We start from the raw sequence: 16,394 nt of genomic DNA on the forward strand, positions 1-16,394 counted from the left end.
AGCTGTGGCCCAATGGGGCTGTGCTGTTGGTTTGGCAAAACTGGGTTCTCAAAGCTGCTTCTGAGATGTCTTTGTACTCAAGAATCAATTGACCCTAAGCTTGATGAGACCTCAGTCTAAAGCCCAGGAACACCCAGGAGCAGGGAGAAACACCCTTTCTGCTTGCTAGTCATGAGAACCTTGATCAGAGGTGCTATGGGTTCCCTCTGGTCTGTCTAACGCCCATCAGGAGCCATTGAATAAAAAGAGCAGGGGAGGGACTTCCCTGGTGGTCCAGTGCCTAGCACTTTGCACTCCCTTTACAGGGGGCCCGGTTCAATCCCTGGTCAAGGAACTAGATCCCACATACCACGACTAAGGGTTTGCATACTGCATCTAAAGATCCCATATGCTGCAACTAAGACCTGGTGAAGTCAAAAAAAAAAAAAAAAGGAGCAGGGGCAACCTGGGATTTAACACTGTCTCGAAAATGAGGCCCACACCACCTGGTTCCCTTTAAAAAAGTGTTTCATTTCTTTCTTATCCCCTCCCATTTACATTCTTATAAGTAGAGAGGGACAGAGGAAAAGACAAGTGGCTGGAGCTCCCCGTGCAGCTGGACCTGATACAAGAGTGAGACTTCCCGACCGACCTGGCAGGCTGGTCCTGGCGAAGTGCAGTGAGAGGATGCGTGTTAAACCTGGGCTAAACTTTCAGGGACGAGGAACTCAGTGCCAAGTATCACTAGCCTCATTAAGTTCTTTAGTCTCGGAGGGAAAAACTGCAATACCTGCCTCCACCTTCACCTTCTTCCTCATTCACCATGACTAGCAAAAACAGTGGTTTCAGAGTGAGAGAGCTTGGGCGTCTTGGTACATGACATAGCCAGTTGGACTGTCGGTAAAAGATGCTCTGGGCTTCCTTCTTGCCTTTGGCCTGAGGAATGGCTGAGCCAGAATGAGAATCAGTCCTAGGTGGGCTTTAGGAGGCAAAAACTATATGATAGAGGATTCACTGGGTTTCCCAAGTGGCACTAGTGGTAAAGAACCTGCCTGCCAATGCAGGAGACACAGGTTCGATCCCTGGGTTGGGAAGATCCCCTAGAGGAGGGCATGGCAACCCACTCCAATATTCTTGCCTGGAGAATCCCATGCACTGAGAAGCCTGGCGGTCTACAGTCCATAGGGTCACAAAGAATTGGTCACTTCGACTGAAGTGACTTAGCATGCAGAGAATTCATTTCTACACACACACACACACACACACACACACACACATGGCTCAGACACTGTTCTCAACACGGGTGATGCGTACTCCAGGGGTACAACAGAGAAAGTCTCCATTCTTGTGATGGTGACTTTCTAATCACATGGGAGAGATGACCAACTATTCACCTGCCAAGTGTCCATCAGTGCCTGGAATAAACCAAAGCCACAAGATGGGACACAGAGGAATGACGCGGGGACCTCGAGTCTCTGCAGGGTCTGTGGGGAAGCCCTGTCTAGTAAGTGTTATTTGGCAGAAACTTAAAGAACGTGCCATGACTGGGCACCTGGGGGAAAGGGTCACGGGTAGAGGAATGCCTAATGCAAAGGCCCTGGGGTGGGAGGATTTTGGCCAGGAGGCCGGGGTGGTTGCAGGGCGCTCAGCAAGAGAAGAATAGTAGGTGATGAAGCCAGATCGATGACGTGTCCAGTCCTGGATTTCACTGAGTGTGTTGGAAAGCCATGGGGGAGAATGGAGGGGATACTGAGCAGCAGAGTGACATAATCCAATTTGGGTTTTAAATAGCCCTGGTTTGGGCTGAATTGTTGGAAGTGAAGGTGGTGAAAGGAGAAAACCAGAAATCAGGATAGTTTTAGAAGGTAGAAACAACAGGACTTGGTCCCTGGGCTGAATGACAAGGACAGAAAGATGACAAGCCTGTCTCCCGAACTAGTTTCTGAATGCCCGCCTTGTGTCTTCCTGTGGATTGTAACGGGTATGGAGATTACTACAATAAAAGGCTCTATGATAAAAGTCAAGATCAGATTCCTATCTTGACCTCAGCTGCCTTGAGATGCTGGTGGCTGGGTTGCTAGCCACATCTAGGCAGTCCATGCATGCGTGTGTGCTAAGTCACTTCAGTCAACTCTTTGCGACCCTATGGGCTGTAGCCCACCATAGCCCTAAGTAATTCAGAGCTTTGCTAAAGCTAGACACAGCGCGAGTCAAGCCCTCATTCGGATTCTTCCAATCAGCAGTCTGACTTGGGGGCAATGGCTTTTCCTCTCTAAGCCTCAGTTCCCTCACCAGGACATACCTTGCTGAGCTGTTCTGCAGAGTAAATGAGATCATGTGACCAAGCTGCTTCATATACTGCCTTGCACACAGTAAATGCTCACAATGTTCCAAATGCAAAACAAAACCCAAGTGCTCTCCAGTGGACTGAAGCCTACATTTGTTCCTCATTGTCCTCGGGCCAATACAGTTCATCACACAGACTCTGCGTAGCTCACACCCAGCTCACAGACAGCCCACACACCCAAGCCCACTTCCTGCAGGGTCCCCAAGGGCAGGGGACCCAGGTGGCCATGCTGGAATGCCCCTAGGAGACAAAGAGCCTGAAGTCCTGCTTTCTGAACCAGCCCTTTTACCAATCTGCTCTATGACCTTGAACCAGGCACCTTCACTTCCTGTGCTGGGGAGGGAAGGAAGACTGCGGGCAGGAAGGGAGGAAGCTGTGTCCTAAAGAAGCAGAAAGACTTGCCATTCACTATTCAGGGGCCAGAAACCTCAGAGAAATCACAAGCGGAAAAAGCGGGAGCAGAGTGAAACTCCATCTGTTTCCACGCTGTGTGCTATGACCCTGGGCAAGTGTGCCCACCCTCTGCTGGGTGGGCTTACGACCAGGAAGGGAGAACTGAGGAGGCTGAGAGCGCAGTTTGATTGCTCAAATAATCAGGATAATGAGAGGGAAAGACTGGGGGACATGGGGATCTCTTGCCTCCTAACATGCTTTTTTGAAGCAGCTGTCAAGCGATAATGACCTAGACCCAGGGGTTTCCCAGCGTGTTTCAGAGAGCCCCGAGGTCCTGGGAGATGCCCAGGGTGCTGCAGGGCTGTGTCTGCCGACCACACCCGCCACCTTCCAGCCAGAGTTTTGCTTTTTTCTTTCTTCTTCTATGTTGAGGTTGCAGGAGGTGCGTTCTTTCTCACACTGGCTATAAACTCAGAGTCTTTGGGGCCAGGCAGGTAAAATAGATGCATGGGACAGGTCAGGTATGAGATACCAAGGTATATGACAATGAAGGGAACTCCTGCTATCCCCTTAGCTGCCGCTCAGCTCCCCTGATCACCGCCATCCAGGGATGGGGCACAGTGGTGTCAGACAGTCTGATTTCTCTAGAGAAATCAGAGATCTGGGTTTGGATGTGATTAAATGCACCTGCTGGTCAAACCACGCATGTCTGTGGGCCACTGGTTTGCAACCTCTGGCCTTAAAGGATGGGTAGTTTTCAGAGAAGGCAGGACACGCGCAGAGGAGGAGGAAGCCAGGACCCAGAAGGCGGGCTCCTCCCCACCTCTCCCTCGGAGCCAGCGGGCTGTGGGGGCTACACTCACTCAGCTCGGAGATGCTCCCCACACAGGTGGCCAGGAGGGACTGCTCCAGGGTCCGGAGCTCCAGCTGCGCGTAGGCATCGGCTCGCTCGTCGTGGCCCAGGGACCCCCCGTTGTAGGGGCTGAAGTACGCGGGGAGGGAGAGGACCCCTGTGGGGAGACAAGGTGGCGTGTCAGTGAATACAATTAATAAACAATCGATGGTAAGAATAAAATAGAGTTTTATCTGCACCAAACGGAGGACTAGCCTAGAAGTGTGCTGCCCGGATTACTCTGAGAAACTGCTTTGGAGAAGCAGAGTCTTCAGAACAGTTTTCTACCTTGTCAGAATAAAGAATATTAAACAAGTCAGGGTTACATATCTTCAAGGTTTGAAAAGAAAAAAAAAAAGAACAGACCAGCATGTACACAAGAGAGTCATTAAGGCCTTCGCACCTGGGAAGGGGGTCTTTATCATCAAAGGAGAGCCAGTAGCACCATCCCAGGAAGAGGGGCATTTCATCTTTATTTTTTAAATTTTTTAAAAAGGTTTTTTTGGCTGTGGACCAGTTTTAAAGGCTTCACTGAATTTGTTACAACACTGCTTCCGTTTTATGTTTCAGTTTTTCAGCATGGGATCTCAGTTCCACAACCAGGGATCTAACTCCCACCCTGGCACTGGAAGGTGACGTCTTAACCACTGGACTGCCAGGGAAGTCCTTAACCTTTATTTTTAACATAGACGTTATTTACCTCCGGTCAATGTGCCTTTTTCTTCAGCAATAAAGCAGATGTACAGTGTATGTTTGATAGGCCCCAGGTTATTTTGGTTAGCATAAAATTCAAGTTAGGGACTTTCCTGGTGGCCCAGTGGCTAAGACTCCAAGCTTCCAATGCAGGGGGCCTGGGTTCAACCCCAGGTCGGGGAACTGGGTCCCGCATGCTGCAACTAAGAGTTCATATGCCACAATTAAAGATCCCACATGTCAAAACTAAAACCTGGAGCTGCCAAATAAATAAATAGACAGCAATAACAACAACATCAAATTAACTCATGTACAAGCCAGAATGACTTCCCTATATCTCAATATGTGAAAATGTCTTTTATCAACAAGTCACCTGAGGAAGGAAGCAAAGCTGGAAGTCCATAGCCCTGTTTCCCATCTGGTGGAGCAGGAGATGGGAAGTGGGCCAATTGCAAGGTTCCACTTAGGACAGCTGACTTTTAACTGTGGCCGGTGTTGTGGGAGCCAGAATGCGGGGTGGCCCACCTGCATATGTGGTTTAAGGCAGTGGAGACCACCCTTTCCTGAAGCTGCACAAGGAACTGGCCTCCAGACACCTGTGGGCCACACAAGCATTCACTCATTCCTTCCCTTCTTCACTCGCTGAATATTCAGAGTGCTTCCCAGGCACTGTGCTGTCTTCAGGATTCCAGGGTGACAAAGAGACCTGGCTTTGTCCTCTCATTGCTCAGAGAATGGGGCATCAGCTATAAAGGTCCACCCTGCCCACCCAAAAGCCAGCATCACCCCTGGAGTCCTTTCACTTCCTCATGCTGCCCACACACCACCCCCTTCTCCTTCAAGCCAAGAACAGGACTAAGAGAAACCAGAAAGAAGGATGCTGGCTTTCCCCACTCCAGCCACTGGCCAAGGCCAATTAGTGTTTTTCATTAGCACTTCAACAACAGAGGAGCAGAGCTGTCAGAATCAATCCCAGAGGGTGACAGCGTGTAAATTTCTTCAACTCACTGTGTGGCTTCTTAGAAAACACCAGAGAAGCAAAATCAGACTGGCTTAAAATTGAGGCATTGGTTAAGAGCATGTGGCCACAGAGATTCCCGGTTTTTGATAACTGCTATTTCTTCGATCAAGGCATCTTGGTCCAACCCCCTTGAACTTTTTTTTGAAAAAGCAAAATACCCACAGGAGTTTAATCCGTCACTTTTGGGAGAAATCTCTTAAAATTCCTTGAGATAATGGGAGAGCCCCTGGGATGCGGCCAAATCCGGGCTAGAATTCCCTATCCTGCCCACAGAAATTGTCACAAGGATGACAACAGGAATGGGTCCTGTAGCAAAGAGCTCAAGACAGGGCCTTGGAGCTGGGACCTTTGGGTTCATGATTCTGGCTCTGTCACTGAACCAGCTGTGTGATCTTGGGCAAGTTACTTCACTTCTCTGTGCCTCAGATTCCTCACGTGTTAACTACAGAAAATAAAGGTTACTACTGAGCTTACGGTGTGGCAGTGAGGAATGACTTGAGTTGTTGAATGTCAGTGCTTGGACTGCTGTGTGGTTCAGAGTTAAAGGCTCTTCAGTTGCTATTACAGGTATTTTCCCTATGTGCTGGAAATACAGACTTCATGCATTAATCTTTCATCAAGGCAGGCACCTCTGTCTCCATTTTAGATACTGTGCAGAGAGTTTTAATAACTTGCTCTACCAAGTGGCAGAGCTAGGATTCGAAGCCAGGTCTGACTGGCCCTAGAATATACGCACTCATCCCTCTGTGAGCCCAGATGCACACCGCCAAGCTCACCTATGGCTGTCCTGACTCAGAGCTGTCGTTATTCCTGCTCGGTTCACTCCAGGAAGCCCCGGTGCCAGGCCTCACGCACACAGCAGTCTCCCTCCTGCCCAGGATCCTGGCAGCGGTCTTTGACTGGTCTCGAGGTTCAGCTGCGGTGCAGCCCTGCCCCCTAGCCTGCCCGTCCCCCAGCCCGGCCTCCAGGCCTCCTCTGTGCTCCCTCTCTGCCTTGCTGCGTGCCTGAGACCCGCGCCCTGAGTCTCCCTTCGACCCTTCCAGGATGGCAGTGGTGATCGAAGCACTTCCTCAAAGCTCTGCTTCCAGCGGGAGGAGGAGGGCATGACTGGGTCCTCCCTCCCCCATCTGCGTCCCCAAAGCGGAACCTCTCCCTGACAGCTGAGGGCCCAAACACATTAGGAAGAGCCGGCTCTGGGCATTAAAACAAGTTAAACAAAAGACAACCCCCGCCTACCCACCCACCCCCTCAACTAAAAAAGCTCAACCCCACGGACAGCCCAAACATTTGGGAGAGTCTCTACGCAACGAGAGGTCCTAATGCAGGCCTCACTCTCCCCCTTCTCTTCATTATTAATCCACAGAAACAATGTTGGGGACATGTGGATCAAATTTACAGTGCTTAGGGCAAGGGAATAGGAAGGTCAGCTGATTTGTCAAAGGATTCCCAGAGAGAAATATTATGTCAGTGGATCTAGTAACAAGAGCTGGCAGCTCCATTAATAATTGTTCCCATTTTCCCAGTCATCACCCACCCAAAGGGGCTTTCACTTAATACTGTGGCAAAGGTAATTATGAGCCTCTTATTAATAATAGTAATTGATAGCATCACAGCTTTTGCATAGTACCTTTTGCTTTTAAGAGACTTCTAACACCGAGTATGTAATTTATTCTCCCGGCAAGGGAGGTAGAGCAGTCATTATCAGTAATAGCCACTGCTGACTTTTACAGAGGGCTCGCTATGTGCCAGGATTGCGGTAACTTTGTATGCAAGATCACATTCAATTCCCAAGGCTTCATGAGGTAATGTTTGCACCCATCGTATAGATGAGAAAACCAAGGCCCCCACCCCCAAAGTTAAGTGACCTTCCCAAGGTTATTGAGGATCAGGAACTGAACTGGGGCTAGAATGTCAATCTCTTGAGTCTCAAGATGTTGAAATAAAATGACGTCCTAACTTTGACCACCTTGTCCTTTAGTTAGAGAGAATGAGGATATGTGCGAGAAAAGGGGTTCTGTTCTGTTTGGACCTGGAGTCTGAGAGGAAGAAATATAAAGATCCAGAAATATGACTTTCTTTCTAATGTGTCTCCAGGCACCACCTGCTAAGGATCCCTGGAGGCCTCGAGTGAAGCTCTACGGGCAGAAGCCTGTCTCTCTTTTTCCCCCTGATCTTTCCAGAATGCAGTCCCATAGCTTGCCTTCTGAATCTGCTGATTCTGTCCCCTAAGGAAGCTTTTTTTGTTGTTGTTGTTAATGTGAAATTCTTCTCTCTCCCACATAAGCCTGATCCTCAGCCATTCTCACTGGAGATGGAAAACATTTGCCTTAAGTTCTCTCAACACTATGCCTTCTTTGCCCACAGAAATTCCCAGCTTTATGACATGGGCCTGGGGCAAGGTTATTCTGGAAAAAGGGTTTTCCAACAAAAAAAAAAAAAAAAAAGAAAGGCAAAGCATCTCCCTTCCCTTTACTAAAATCCTTAGAAAAAACTTTATTTCAGTCATGATGGAAAAGAAAGCAAGCTGGAGTGAAACCTTCATTCCTTTACTAGTTAATAAGGACACCCAAATCAGTCCCTATTGAACGCTGTAACAGTTACAGAGAAAACCCACATGCATGGCTCAGATCATGGCCGTGAAATGAACTACTGCGTGAGAGGCGGGGAAGGAGTACACAAGATCCAGGCATCCTCTGCCTCTCTCATCTCCAAAATCAGCATTTCTGTTGAAACAAGGTTCCACCCCATCTGCTTTGGCCCTATGTGAAGCCTCTAAGTTTCTCAATCTACACACACAACCACAATCTTCCGTCTCTCCATTTTTCTCAAGCAGGTTGCCCAACCCTTGAATCTCAGAACTCATTATCTCATTCCCCAGAGCTGCCAGTCCTTTCTCTGAGCACAGCATGACATCCACCCAGTTGCCCAAGGACAGACCTGTGAGTCATCCTTATCAACTCTCTCCCTCCTCCCCCACACATCCAATCAACCACCAAGCCCTGCTGCTCTCACCACCTTCCTATCTCAAAGCTCTGTCACTGCTGGTTCGGGCTTCCCTCTGGACCCTGTGAGCAGCCCTTCCCCTGTCTCCCACCTCCATCTCACCAGTCCCTGACATCCCTTACTCTGGCCGTGGGTGCTAAGTCGCTTCGGTCGTGTCCGACTCTTTGTGACCCCATGAACTGTAGACTGCCAGGCTCCCTTGTCCATGGGATTCTCCAGGCAAGAATACTGGAATGGGCTGCCATACGCCCTCCAGGGGATCTTCCCGACCCAGGGACAGAACCCCCTGTGTCTCTTACATCTCCTGGTCTTTACCAGGAGGGGTCTTTACCAGGTGGGGTCTTTACCACTAGCGCCACCTGGAAAGTATGTTACTCTGGTCACACACTCTTCTTTTCTCTGGCTTTAAACTCTTCAATGACACCCCACCTCATGAATAGTTCAAACACCTTTCCATAGATAAGAATAGAGAATATTCTTCTGTCTGTGATACCTAGGCACGAAAATAATTCTGCCAGTAAAGGGGGAAATTCCCAGCACTTCTCACGAAATCAGCAGAGTTAAGAAGCCTACGCACACCTGATCCTGGTTTCTCAAGCTGTTTTCCGTGTTTGGTCACTTGGCTCTGCTTCAGTCTCAGGTTCCTTTCCAGGTGATTCTCCACCAGTCCCCAGAGAGGGCGCCATAGAGTCAGATGGGAAATCCAGGGCCTAGAAGACAGTCCTGCCTTCTTTCCGGTAGTCAACCAGGAATTCAAGCTGGGTTTCAGCTTGCAGAGGTGCTGGTTCCTCCAAGCAAGCAAGCAACAAGGCAGAAGCCAGTGGACTGCACACTGGGTCCAGACTTTCAGAGTGCTAAGGTTTTTCAGAAGCAGGACTCAGCCCAAACACCAAACCAATGGGAATTTCATTCTCTTCTCTGTAAGATAAGGCAGTCAGTTGGACGGCCTCTTAAGTCTGATCCAGCACTAAAGTATACACTTCAAAACCTTTTCCCCCACTTTCATTCCACTATTTAACTTCTGAATTGTCAACAGTGGAAACAAATAGGCCCTGATAGTATTATTTCCTATGATTTCATTCTCCTCCAGTTATAACAACACCCCCTCCCCATACATACATATAGACACAAAATTGTAATGTAAAGATAAGCTTTTTTTTGTGAAAACTAAATAGATTTACAGTTCAGTTTTTCTGACCAGTAATCAACAGGCCATCAAGATGAACCTATTCACAGGGCAGCAATGGAGATGCAGACACAGAGAACAGACTTCTGGACAAGGTAGGTGAGAGGGAGGACAGGGTTAGATGAATGGAGACAGTAGTGCAATGGTATATACTAACACATACAAAATAAATAGCCAATAGAAATCCGCTGTAAACTCAGTGAACTCAAACTGGGGCTCCGTAACAACCTAGAGGGGTGGGAAAGGGTGGGAGGTGGGAGGGAGGTTCAAGAGGGACACCAATGGCTCATCCATGTTGATGTATGACAGATATCAAACCAATATTGTAATGCAATCAATTAAAAATAATAATAATAAAATTAAAAGTGGGAACATTTTAAAAAGGCCATCAAGACTGTAACTTAACTGTCCCCTCAACTCGACATTCCACTCCCAGAGCTCTGTGCAGACTTGCAAATGTTTTTTTCAGGGAGCTGTGACTGCAGTGGAGCCAGAGACCCGTGCAAGTCCGTGTGCCTAGCACCCTCTCCTGTCCCTGGCCCCTACACACTTCCCCCGACTTGCTGGCCGACTTAGGGAAGCTCATTTGTGACGACAGCCAAGGCCACCGGTCCGTTTCCTGCTTCTTTAAAATGAAACCCAGGATGCAGAGGATTGCTCTTTTACTGCCCTTGAGAGGAAACTTGGCAAGGCATCTTTTTTCACCAGTTTTCTTAGGAGCTGGACACTCGGGTGGGGTTCAATCCATAAGCTTCTGAAAATAAAAATTATATTGCCCCACTGAACAGTTTCCAAATAGCTCACATAATCCAACCATTTTTATTTATTTTAAAAGTGTTTCCATTCTCCGATCTGGAATTTTATATATAGTATGTTTAATGCCCAGTTGTTGTATATTAGTCACACTGAACAAAGTGCTGAAGAGTTAAAGCCGGAATATTTTCCAGAGAGACCCAAATGGAATATAAAGACAGTTGATTAAAAAAAAAAACAAAAAAACAACTCCCTTCACTGAATGGTGTCTCTCCTGATAGTCTAAGTTCAAAGAGATTGGGGGAGGAGTGCTGAAGCAGGGGAAAGATGAAGGAAATAAGGAGGAAAACCTAGAACTGGAATGAAATCTGCTTGACTTGAAGATCTGTCAGTCTTCCCTGTAAAAATGATTCCTCAAGAGTAATCAAATGCTCATGTGATTCTCAGCCAGCACCCACCTAAAGATGAGAGCACCATGCTATGAGACCCAAGCGTTCAAGTGAGGAGCAAAGGTGGGGAGGCAGGAAAAGAGAAGAGTGGGGGTCCAAGCTGAGTCTGGGAAGCAGGTTTGAACTACGAGTGAGTAATGAAGATGGCTGACCCCACACTGGGCAACACTACCAGTCAGATGAAGCAGCATTTGAGCCCCTCTGAAGACCCTGGGAATGGTCTCATTACTATCAGCCAGTACTGTTACTAGCCCCTATTTACCAATGAGGGACACTTGGTTTGGATGGCACTGGTCACTTGGTGAAGGTCACCAAGTGAGCGGAGGAAGTGGGATTCAGACTCAGCCTGCCCATCCTTCGAGTTCACACTGCCTCTCCCACAGGGCTCCGTCTACAAGCTCAGCGACAGAAGACTTCTTCACCGCTTACCAGGCCAATTAGCACTGCCCTTTCCCTTTCTTCCTCAAGGTCAGGAAATTAAAAGCAAACATAGCCATGCTCTGGTTAACACCCCGCTCTAAGTTATCAGAACGCCACCAGGGCTGAAGGTGGTCTTCCGGTTAAGAGAGGCCCAGAGGGCTGGGAGCTTACCATTAAACCGTGAAATAATAACGGTTTATGACTGCCCAGGGAACCAGGGGCCAGAGGACCCAGGGCAAGATCAAAGGCTGATGAAGTGCAACATGCTTGTTGCCAGAGCCAAATTCTCTTTAAAAAGATGGTTTTAAAAAAGAATGGTAAAAAGCAAACCTCATAGTGAATACTGGGCTGGAATTCATCTCTCTTTGGAATCCTTGACAGTCTTGGGCCTGCTGGTGGGGCTCCAGCTTGGGGAGCTGGCCTTGGGCTGTCTCTTTCCCCTCCCGTTGGCAGCAACACCTCTGAACTCAGGACTGGCTCACCCAATTCCCAGGCGGCTCCAAGCAGGGTGAAGATTTAGACAGGGAGAGGGGCCACCAGGAAAAAAAACAGACCAACAAAACAGTGGGGAGTGAATTTGAAATCTCCACTAGGAATGCCACCTCATAGGCATTTTGGTGATTTGTTTAATTAAAGTTCATATCAGTTCCATCCCAGACCCAGGGGATGAAAATGCCCGTAAAAGAACGAGTCAAGATCATGGACTGCTGCCTAATTGTTTTGAAGTAAAGACGTAACAAAATGCAGCCTGTTCATTGTCATTTCCCTCCTTTGCAAGAGAGTAAAGTAAAGCCAGAGTAACCAAGCAGATCAATTTCAGGAAATTAAACCTAAAGGTGAACTCTGGAAAACCCAGCAACAGTCACAACATGGGGCAGTACGGAGCGCAGAACTCACACGTGAACCACTGAGCTTTTTCCTGTGGAATAAGATCCCCGTGGTGTTTAGAGTACTTTTTAAGAGATTCTGGGTGGCCTCTTTCCAAAGTATTGATGTAACGCATCAAGAACTTGAGTGACCCAGGAAGCCTGAATCTTGCAACTGCCGCCTCCTAAAAAAAAGGAAAATCCACCACTTGACGATGGTCCTCTGTCACATGCCATCCTTGACCCACGGTGACTGAGCACATCAATTCCTGCAAGCCAAGGACAACAGCCATCCACACTTGTATAAAGGCAACAGCACATGTAAAATGCAAACACACACAGTCATCACCCTGAAATATCATCCCACCCCCCAGCTCATGCACACACCACCACGGTGAGAGTGGTTCTCTCTATGCTGGGGCTATAAAAATGTTTTAACTACTACACTTTCTAAACTTTATACAAATTTGATTTATTGGTGTTGTAAAAAGTGACTGTTCTAAGAGAAATAGGGGATGAGATGGGGGAGATATACTTAGAGGGAGAAGAGGATGGCAGATCATTTCTTCTGAGCACAGGAATATCCATAATTTCAAATATGGCAGAAAGTTAACGGAAATTAAGTTTTTATATAAGAAAACAAATGAATGTTTTGGAAAAGAACAAAACTATGATCTAATTACTTATAAAGAGCCCAGAACAAAGGTCATTTAACATAAAAGTTATTTCTGCACGGGAGAATTTGAGATGGTTTTTTTCCTCCATTATTCTTCATACTTTTTTCCTACTGATTAAAAAATGAACATACATATTTTAATAAAAATAAAACCATTATTACAACTGTTGTGAGCTCATGGAGGCACAAAAAGCAAATAGAAAAAAAACCTATTTGTTTTACATAAATATTAATAAAAAAATAAGGAAAATAAACTCAGAAATTGTTCCATATTCCTAAGCAGGAGGTGAGATTTTGTCTGCAAGTCTCATTCCAAGAATCAGCCTCGCTGAAGGCCAGCTCCTTCACCTGGCCAGATGGTGGTGACTGGGGAGCCATCTCCGGTGGCCTCCTGCCGACACTCGGTGCAGCCGTGAACACACTGAACCTGTGTGATCGTGATGCAGCTACACGGCGGCCTCAGCTGCCAGTAGAAGCTGCAATGTGCTGGGACTGAGAGGTCCCAGAGCGGGGGGTGGAGCTGGGGGAAATCCTTATGTCACAGGGCCGGAATCACCAAGCGTGAAGAGGGGGGCTTGCCACTGCCATTGCTGGGGGTGGGTGGGAGCAAAGGTGGGCGCACAGATGGGACAGAAGGCAAAGCTCCTCCTGGGAGTGATCTCCGAGCTACATCCCCAGTGAGGGCAGTGCTGCCAGCAGGTAAAAGAGGCGGGTGGAAGACGTCTCCACGTGTCAGCCCAAAGGAAGGAGAGGGATAAATCAGCCTGAGCACAATCATTCCTTGGGGGTTAAGTAAAAAGAGGTAATATCATAAAGTCCAGGGCAGATGGCCAAGATATTTATTAATAGAATATGAGCACATTAGTCAGAAATGCACTGTGCTAGAGTCCTTCTAAAAATATAACCTGCTTTGCTTTAGATCTTTCAGGTGATTTAAGAACATGAATCAGAGGGAAGAAGGTTTAAAACTCAGTTATGAATCTTATTAACTGTGTGACTTTGGACTAGTTACTTAACCTCTCTGAGCCTCAATTTGTTCATCTGTATATAGGTCCATCTAGTCAAAGTTATGGTTTTGCCAGTAGTCATGTATGGATATGAGAGTTGGACCATAAAGAAAGCTGAGCGCCGAAGAATTGATGATTTTGAACTGTGGTGTTGGAGAAGACTCTTGAGAGTCCCTTTGGACTGCAAGGAGATCCAACCAGTCAATCTTAAAGGAAATCAACCCTGAATATTCATTGGAAGGGCTGATGCCGAAGCTGAAGCTCCAACACTTTGGCTACCTGATGTGAAGAACTGACTCACTGGAAAAGACCCTGAGGCTGAGACAAATTGAAGACAGGAGAAGAGGACAACAGAGGATGAGATGGTTGGATGGCATCACCAATTTGATGGACATGAACTTGAGCAAGCTCTGGGAGTTCGTGATGGACAGGGAAGCCTCACGTGCTGCAGTCCATGGGGTTGCAAAGAGTCGGACACAACTGAGCGACTGAACTGAACTGATGTAGGCCTAATAATAGGATTCACAGGATTATTTGAGAATTAGAAGTTAAGTAAGCATTTAGCAAAATGCCTGAAACAGAGCAAACATGTAATAAATGGGAATATTCTTATAAAAGACTTCACTGATTCCCAGGGCCAACGGCTTTGGGATAAAGCCATCAGATACCATACAAAAGTAATATCACTATTTGCAGGAAGTAAGGGACCCGAGGCCAACCTATCCCATTTTTTTCCTAAAGGCCTGTGCTGATAAAGAGTCATGCTTTACTCACCATAGATGGATCATTTATTCTGCATTCATCCACTCCCTTCTTCTGTTTACTGATGACCTAATAATCTATCAGAAGTGGCTAAATTCTGGGGATTGAAAAGTAAACAGGACATAGTCTCGACCTCTTGATGTCTGCAGTCTACTGAAGAAGGGCAGACGGTATACCAGCCAAGTCAATAATATGTGAAAACAGCTACATGGAGTTGGACCAAAGAGCCCAGAGGAGGGTCTCTAAGTGGACTATGTAGGCCGAGTAGTCAAGGGAGGCGTCCTGAAGGAAGAGACATAGCTGATGAGTGGACATCAGTTGGATGGGGCTTTCAAACAGAGGAAGGGCCTGTGTAGGGAGGTTCTGGGGCAGCGATAGGCTGGGGAGGGGTCCCCTGGGACTTGTCACGAAGCACATTATTCATACTTAGACTCTGTGTTTATTTGGGGCGGCCTGGGAGGTGGCTAAGGGAGACCACTGTCCTCCCTCCACCCACCTTGGAGCCAGTACGAAGCTGGGGTCAGTGAGCTTTTCCCGCAAAGGGTCAGAGAGTAAGTATTTTTGGCTGTGCGGGTCTCTGTTACAACCGCTCTGCCAGTGTCATGCGCATACACATAAACAGATGCGCACAGATTTTTAAAAGATAACCAGCTCTATTTTTAAAGTAATTAAAAAAAATAACTATTTGGCTGCTCTGGGTCTTAGTTGCAGCATTCAAAATCTTAGTTGTGGCATGTGGGGTCTAGCTTCCTAATCAAGGATCAACCTGGGCTCCCTGCATTTGGGAGTGTGAAGTCTTAGCCACTGGACACCAGGGAAGTCTCCACATGGGCACTGATTTGGAATTTTATATCACCTTCATGTGTCACAAACTAGTCTTTTAATACTTTTTCAAACATTTAAAAATATAAAACGAATCACTGGCCTGCAGGCTATACAAAAAAACAGGTGTCAGGTGGGATCTGGCCCCAGTTCTGCACTTGTACACCTCACTACTAATCCAGAGCCCCTCAGAGGGATGCAGAGGGTAACTCGAAGTGATGGGCGAGTGTAACAAGCCTCCTGGGGAGGAACCAGGGAGGAGGGCACCGGTCACAGGAATCTAAGGTCCTGGGACTCTGTCCTGAGAGCAAGGAGGACTCATTGAAGGGGTTTCAGCAAGTGAATGATAGGGTCATACACACAGTGAGACAGATAAATTGGGTAGCAGTGTGGGAAAGGGGTGGAAAGGAGTATCTAGATTAGAGAACCCCACTGCAGACTGAAGACATCTTCTTTGTCAGGGAATTCACAGCATAAAGATCCACCTGGGCTACTGCTTTGACTCATTTCAACAAAGCTGCTCATTCCTTTTAGCTTTTGCACTAAGCACTTAAATATCAAAGATGCAGGTAAAATTTTGGAACTAAAATTCATTAAGGAATCATTTTTAAGACCAGAGAAGTGAAAAACATGTTGGACTACTTTTAAAATTGGTGATGTTTCCGGATCAAATTAAACCAGTTAGTAAATTTCAGTCTCAGTTGTTATGGCTCCAAAAGTTAATTCACAAAGAGTGAGAGAATTCAACACATGCTTTAAAATCTGGGCCAGCAAAAGACATCCCCATGCCAAGTGGGTTGGGGACACGAGTCCAGAGTTGAAGTCACTCCCTTCATCACCTCATTTATGGCACAAATGGACATACCCATGTATCACCCTGCCTTCCTGCACCCAGAAAGGGCAGCTTGCAGGCAGTTAAATCCCACAGACAGAGAACACATGCTCTAAGGCCATGGGACCTTCTGTCCCAAAGTGGACTGGTGACTTCTAATAAGGAACAAGAATCTAAGTAGGTTCAGGGAATGTTAGCACTGTGCTTTTCCCATCACTCATTCACCCACTCAAATCTTCCTCACATGTCTATTAATTACACTGAGCTTGGTCTTAGAAATACAGAGGTAAGAC

The 16,394-nt window shown here is 47.2% G+C and overlaps 1 protein-coding gene across 3 annotated transcripts in view; it reads right to left on the reverse strand.

The window, feature by feature from the left end:
• The window catches only part of ABTB2 (ankyrin repeat and BTB domain containing 2), a 188,875-nt gene that overhangs the window by 45,960 nt on the left and 126,521 nt on the right, over positions 1 to 16,394 (reverse strand). For 2 of the 3 annotated variants that reach the window (XM_043481532.1, XM_043481530.1), the window contains exon 2: positions 3,583 to 3,729. The exons of the other annotated variant lie outside the window; for it this stretch is intronic. Coding sequence is in view for 1 of the 2 variants with exons in the window: in XM_043481530.1 (XP_043337465.1) it covers positions 3,583 to 3,729 (147 nt within the window). In the remaining variant the exon portion in view is untranslated. The remainder of the gene's footprint in view (positions 1 to 3,582; positions 3,730 to 16,394) is intronic. 3 annotated transcript variants of the gene reach the window in all.

Source organism: Cervus canadensis, chromosome 11 (genome assembly GCF_019320065.1).
Source record: "Cervus canadensis isolate Bull #8, Minnesota chromosome 11, ASM1932006v1, whole genome shotgun sequence".
NCBI classification, from domain to species: Eukaryota; Metazoa; Chordata; class Mammalia; order Artiodactyla; family Cervidae; genus Cervus; species Cervus canadensis.